Raw genomic sequence first — 6980 nt, forward strand, 5'->3', positions numbered from 1 at the left:
CCTGGTGGTGGTGAAAGGATGGTTTGGGTCGGTCTGAAGGGGAGGGGCTTAGCTTGACCCTGGTGGTGGTGAATGGATGGTTGGGTTCGGTCTGAAGGGGAGGGGCTTAGCTTGACCCTGTATTCAGAGCATGATTTAGAGGGGTAGGAGGTGAAAAGGGGGTTGAGGAGGAAGGTTGCGTCGAGTCACCTGAAATGACAGCTGTCAGAGGGGAGAGAACATTTAAAAGGTTTAGCAGAGCGCTATGATAGGCTCTTGGGAATAGAGCGAAGTGATTGGGTTAAGCTGGAGAGTGACGCCCCCGATCACTTATTGAGAGGAGAGAGTAGTAACCGTAGTAACATGGAAATAGTAAATGAATAAGAAAAGACGGTCTTCATTAGTCAAAATAAATACTGAAGATGCAAAAGTCAGATAAAATGATTAGCAAACTTAGATTGTCTTTCTGTTGGATGATCACATTAAAAAATGAAACGGTTGGGACAGAGGTTGCCGATATCGCTGTCTATTTAAAGGCGTTGGAGTTGTAGTCTTATAGAGTTCGCCAATAGGTGGAATTATTTTACCTTTTCACAAAACAATGTCTGTTTCCTTGTGTCTTGCCTTGATATCTGTCGATTTTGAAGGATTATCGTATTGCATGAAACAGTCTCCAACAGTAAGGACAACCAGATCAATAACAAGAGCCGGCAGGAGGAAGAAATGCAAACAAAATAGACGTGAACGTAAAGGATAGAGAGAGTCACAAGAAATACAGTAGTTCAGGAAACGCTGCAAAAAAACACCACTTACAAAACAGGAACAGGAGTAATATTATATTACTTTATTTATCTTTTGTACAATGTAATTACAATACAAATATGTAGGTTTAAATACAAAAAAATCTGTAAATAAAGATTAAAAATAAATCCCACTGGTTTGCTTTGTTACCATCACTAAACTATGGTTTTACAATCAAGTTTATGAGGTCATTTAGTTTGCTTTAACGCGGAACACAATTAACCTACATTTATAATTTGGAGGGCGTGCAAACGAGTCTAAAATATATTTGAAAATAAAAATAAAAGCATTGATTTCGTCTCAATGAGTCTGGTCTTGGAGGAGAGAGGAGGGTTGAAAGAAAATGCAGTTTGGTTTTGTTTTTTTGCTGGGGAAACAATATCGTTTTAGGCGGGGCATGGTATGAAGTATTCCTGGGATACATTAATTTAAGTTTCTGAAAGACAGGCAGCCAGACAGGAAGAGACAGAATAATCCAATTAAAGTGTGAAGGGGTAATGAGCAGGAAACTCAATCAGCGACAGTCCATATCCACACAATTACATTCTGGAGGAGCATCTCTGTTCAGTTTCCCCTTTCTACATAACATACAGAAACAACCTGCGTCTATAAATAAAGTTTCTGCTTCATCATGTTTTCTTTTATGACTCAAATGGCAAGTTAAAACACAGAAAGCTCCGTTGATAGTGTTGCACATTTGACCATGAGGCTGTAATTCATATAATAAGCAATAATCTTTTTAAATATGATCAAATTTGTGAGGTTTTTACGAGCTGAGGAACACAGATTTGGCTTGGCTTTGAGACAAGGCTGTAGAAACAGCAGACAGTGCGTGGGTTGTGTGATGAATGTTTCTTTGTTCTCAATATTTTCACACGCTCTTTCTCACTCTTTTTTCATATCGTATCCCATTTTTCTTTCTTCAGACTTCCCCCATCTCAATTTGTTCAAACGTTATGACTCCATTCTCTCCTTCAATCGCTCACATACAGGCTTTCCTTTTTTTTTTTTTTACCTCAAACAATTTATTCTTTCTGTTACTCACTCAATCAAATGTCTTCAATAATCCCACATCCAAAACATCTGTCATTTGCCAAGCCTCCGCTCATGTTCCTCTTATCTTATTACCTCTTCTCATCAATCCCAAACTCTGTAATGAGTGCAATACTAATGCAACAGTGACGCAGCAGAGGTGAATACACAATCATATTGAACGTGATGAGACTATACCCTGTGTTTTATCAATACATATCAAAAGGAGTATGAATCCTGTAAAGTAGTGCATCGGTTTTTTTGTGTTTCCACTGAGATGTTAAAGTTCCTTTCTGGAGAAGATGAAGTCTGTGCTGTATTGTCCAGAGTGTGCGTGTGCGTGTGCGTGTGCGTGTGTGTGTGTGTGTGTGTGTGTGTGTGTGTGTGTGTGTGTGTGTGTGTGTGTGTGTGTGTGTGTGTGTGTGTGTGTGTGTGTGTGTGTGATATCCTGAAGTCGTTTTTTTTAATGTCCCGGCAACCCTGGAGGGAAGGCTTTAGTCAAAATGACTCATCGGGCCTCAGTGGAGCGGATATACGTGAGGTGGAAGAAACATGCCGCTATATACACTCACTGTCTCACCACACACACTGCTTCATCCTATTTGGTTCCTGTCACATGACTCCCACAATGCTTTGCACACATTTTAAGCGACCTGTAGTTTCCCTCCTCTCAGCTAAAATAAATATATGGGATAAAAAAAAAAACACTGCTTTAAGATTTAGATTTTTTTAAAGTATATATAACTTGTTAAAATAAAAATGAAGTACAATAAATAAAATAATTTGGCCATAAATCTCTACTATTAGTCAGTAAGTCCTTTTGGGGCTGGAAGGGTCGGGTCTTACTTCATTGGCTAATCCTTTCCGTGCTCGGCATCACTTCTCTGCACATCAAAATCTCCACCAGAAAGAAAATATCTCACGAGTTTGGAATGCATCCCACTTTTTAAGAAAGAAACCACTGAGTTGTGCCCCTCTATAATGTCCTCAGGCGGGGGGGCACGTATCCAGGGACTTGCAGCAATAAAGTAAAGTCGGAGTAGAGCAGTGAAAGCAGGGAGGTGGTTAGCGGGTGGAGCGGAGGATTCGATCCCTCAAGTCTTGTGAGCTAGATCCTCCAAATCACAGCCCAGCAAACCGCCAACGTCTTCAAAGCTCTCATGGGAGTGTCAAGAAAGCAATTAAGATCATTATATCATTAACTCCTATGAGAGCTTTGAGCAGGTTGCTGGGCAGATTGGATGCTAGGCTAACTTTAAGACCTGCATCCCGTTTCAACTCCAGGTCTAACTTCAGGTCTACAGCTTTGGGACGTCAACTCTCGCTTAAAGCTCAATCTCAAAAGTCTTCTGAAGATTGTTGGAGAAGGGGTTTGCCGCTGCAGCTGGTGCTTTGTTCCCGGGCTGCGGAGGTTTAGCCTCCAGAGCCGCCCACTTGGCCTCGAATCGATCATCTTCTTGGGGCGCTGGAGCTGTCAGCTGGCTGCCCTCTGGAGGCCAGCTGCTCCCGCTGCTGGACGTCCCGTTCTGGAGGCCCATGGAGGAGCTGCTGTGCGGCGGGAGGCCATTAAGGGCTGATGATAACGGAGGGGTGGGAGAGAAAGGGGGTGTGGAAAACCCCGGTAATCCAGGGTAGGAATGGTGCCCCCCGGTCATTCCCAGTCCCATCGATAAACCTCCACCTCCACCTGATGAGCCTGTTGCCGTGCAGAAGACGTTCGCCACCATTTGCGACGGAGTGATGCCCACCACAGGCACACTGGCGTTGGGATATGTCATAGAGCTGGCCAGGCCGGGCATGTACGTCTGCATGGGAACGAAGGCCGGCTGGACAGGCTGGGAGCCGAACATCCCCACCGGAGCGGGGGTGGTGTCAAAAGCCAAGGGGAAGGGCTGCATGGAGCTGGGGTGGGAGCCTGGGAGCCCTGAGAGGGAAGGCTGGAGCATGGAGGCGCCGGACATACTGGGACCGGACATGGTGGGGATGGACATGGAAGGGAGAGACATAGGGGGACCAGATACTGGAGGGCCGGGTATTAGAGGAACTGATGATATTGACATGGGTGGGAGGGGCATTGGTGCCTGAGCTAAGAGAGCAGGGGGGCCCGAGAGCAGAGGTTTGGACATGGAGCCGAGGGACATGGGGATGGTGGACACAGCAGATATGGAGGGGGGTCCGGGGATGATGGGGATGGAGGGGCCTGGGGGAGGGGTCTGCTGAGCCTTCACAGCCTTGGAGACTTCCTCCAGCCACCGCTCGGCCTCGGAGGGGGTGCGCCGGTGTCCACAATGCATCTGCATCGCCACAGGAGGAGGGGAGTGGAGCTCCGGCTGCACCCAGGAAGGATTACCTAGAGGGACACACAGTTATAAAGAATTAGAAAAAGTGTGATGAATGGGAGAGTGTGGGAGAGAAAGTCCCTCTGGAGGAAGGTGCACATAAAGATTGGTCTAACTTTTGAAATCAGTGACAAATACTCAAAAGATCTGCAAAGGCTGAAACTACTGCCAATGAAATAGTGTCTTGGTGCTCCTGTGCAATTCGCACATATTTTATTAATGTTATATGCAGACATTTACTGCAAAATTATAAAATATTGATGTAATGACCCTCATCAAAGTAAAAAATGCAATCTTTTTATTTAACAGGGTGTCCGCGGGGCCTTAAAAAGTATTAAAAGTTGATAAATCAATTTAGAGAAAATTAAGGTTATTAAAAAGTATTAAAGGGCATTTTCCAAGGTATTACATTTTGAAGCTTGTTTCCAATAAGTATATAAATTGTCCAAAGAGGTTGTATTCTACAGTCTGCCTGAATGTAATCATTGCGTAGGTGTGTAGTGTGATTCTGTGTAGTTTATTTATGGCATCCCGTTGGATTTGACGTCATCTGAACAGGACATCGCGCGCTCACTGCTTGATAGCGCGCGAAGGTCCGTTTACGCCGGTTGCTAAGCAACATCGTTATGGGGAAATGCAAGTTTGCGTCCAAATGGTTGGACGATAAGGAGGAAGGACAATCAATACTGTATATAGTCAATGTGAGGTAAAGTGTGTCGCCAAGGTAACCGGTTAGAACTCCAAGTGGCGATGAGGTCTTAAAATGTATGGAGAGGGTCCATACATTACATTTGACTTCAGGATTCCTGCATATACCCTGCTTAGGTATATTTATTGTGTGTGTGCTGTGGTGACAGGTTGCAATGTTTTGTACTTAGAATAATGAAGAAATCTCACCTAAATATATATATATATAAAAAAGACAGAAACTAGTAGAGAATAAGACCTCGACACAGGCAGAGAGTGGGTACAAATGATTCCCAACTCAAGGTGCTATCAGTGGCTGCAATCTATTTTTGTGAAATTGCCCAAGAGAGTGCAATATTTAAAAAGAATGTGACTTATGCAGCCTTTCTTACCCTGCAGGGTCCCCGGTGGTGGGGGCAGGGCGGGGGGCGCGGTGCAGGCTGGAGGGCCATTTGAAGAGAAGCAGGGGTTGTGGAACATCTCCTCTGCTGGATTGGTGAAGGAGTTGTTGATCTGGCTGCAGAGAGCGTTGATGGTGCCGTCGTCATCATCCTGCAACCCCAGGTTCATCTCTGGAGAAAGATAAAGGAGATAATGAAAAAGAAGAAGCAGAATACGGGATGAAGCAAAGAGAGAGAAGGAGAGGAAGATATTTAATCATTTTTGCCAAACAGTCTGATCAAAAGCAGAGAAACTGGGGCAGATGCAGACCGGCTCCTAATGAACCAGAAAGCGTCAGACATATGAGATTTTCAAGACAAACACTTTTATAATTCTTACTAAAAATAAAAAGGTGACACTTAGTCAGATGTGTGCAGGCCAGGAGGAACTGTGTGAACGGCCCGATGTATTTAATTTCAGCCTGTTATGTCATTGCTTTGTGTTTCAGACAAAGGTGGATTTGGCTCAGCTTATCAACGCTTTTAAACCAACTGTAACTGATCCGCCCGGCGAGGGGATTATAGGCGGCATCGTGTTCCCGTCTGACTTACATTTTTAAAACCTCTCCTGCACAGACCGCAGATATAAATAGATATAATATCTAATTCCCCGTTCATTGTCTCCGGGGCCCTCGCTTCACAACGAGGGCCTCGGAGACAGAGGATTTATCAACGGTTTTCTCCTTCAATCTTCCTCTTCAGCTGCCTCCATCTATGCTTATCGCGCAGAGTTGTTGAACACACTTGACAACGAGGAGTCTAATGATGATCTGTTTTCACATTGTGGTTACATTATCATCATGCTTATGCAGAGAATTTAACGTAGAGGCGTTGAGTAGTTTCAAATGTATACCCAGGTCCATAATAAGGCAGATCATGACGAGTGTTTATTTCCCACATTGAGAAATACAATATTTAAAATGTATGCTATTAAGGAACAAATGGAAATCCCATATTTTTAATTAAACAATAGCCCTTAATATAGAGGCTAATGTGACCCATGGTCAGAGTAAAGTGGCAACAGCATTTAACAGGGACCTATTTAACTCATTCTCAGGTTCATTTGAGTTAGTGTCTCTACTCTGACATGTCTCCTTGCTTTAATGTTCAAAAAGCTCTTTATTTTTCTCATACTGCCTGTGCTGCAGCACCTCTTTTCACTCTCTGTCTGAAACCAGAGCCCTGGCCAGCTCTGTGATTGGTTAGCTGGCTGGCTCTGTTGTGATTGGTCAACCGCTTGGAAATGTCTCTCCCCTTAGCATTTCAAGTAGGGCCTACAATGTGTTTGAGTGCTAGCCAATAGAAGCGGGAGTGTTACATATTGATCTCACTACGTAAACAAAGGAGTCTAAGGCAGAGGAGGTATAACGGATGGACATTGTGTATGTAGTAGACCTTGGATTATATCTGAGAGTGTAGAGGACGCTGGAGGCATGAGCACGGTCTCACATTAACGATTTCTATGGGCCCAGTGATCCCTCTCTCTCCCTGTTCCTGTCTGCAGAGTTCAGAGGCACTTCAAATGCCTGCCTGCCTGTTTGTGTGTGTATATATGTGTGTGTGTGTGTGTGTGTGTGTTTGTGTGATAGAGAGAGAGAGTGTATGTGTGTGTGTGTGTGTGTGTGTGTGTGTGTGTGTGTGTGTGTGTGTGTGTGTGTGTGTGTGTGTGGCCTAGCATTACTATCCTTGTGGGGACCTAAAT

At 44.3% G+C, this 6980-nt stretch overlaps 1 protein-coding gene across 1 annotated transcript; it reads right to left on the bottom strand.

The window, feature by feature from the left end:
• Positions 1–1550: 1550 nt before the first annotated feature.
• LOC104954189 (numb-like protein) lies at positions 1551–5410 on the bottom strand (the record flags this gene model as incomplete). The annotated part of the gene is made up of 2 exons (XM_010781266.1): positions 1551–4162; positions 5231–5410. Coding segments are annotated over 2 exons (1205 nt in total), but the record flags the coding sequence as incomplete, so codon positions are not given.
• Between the last annotated feature and the right edge of the window lie 1570 nt (positions 5411–6980).

This window comes from Notothenia coriiceps, unplaced genomic scaffold, assembly GCF_000735185.1.
Source record: "Notothenia coriiceps isolate Sejong01 unplaced genomic scaffold, NC01 NC01_scaffold00022943, whole genome shotgun sequence".
Classification (NCBI taxonomy): Eukaryota; Metazoa; Chordata; class Actinopteri; order Perciformes; family Nototheniidae; genus Notothenia; species Notothenia coriiceps.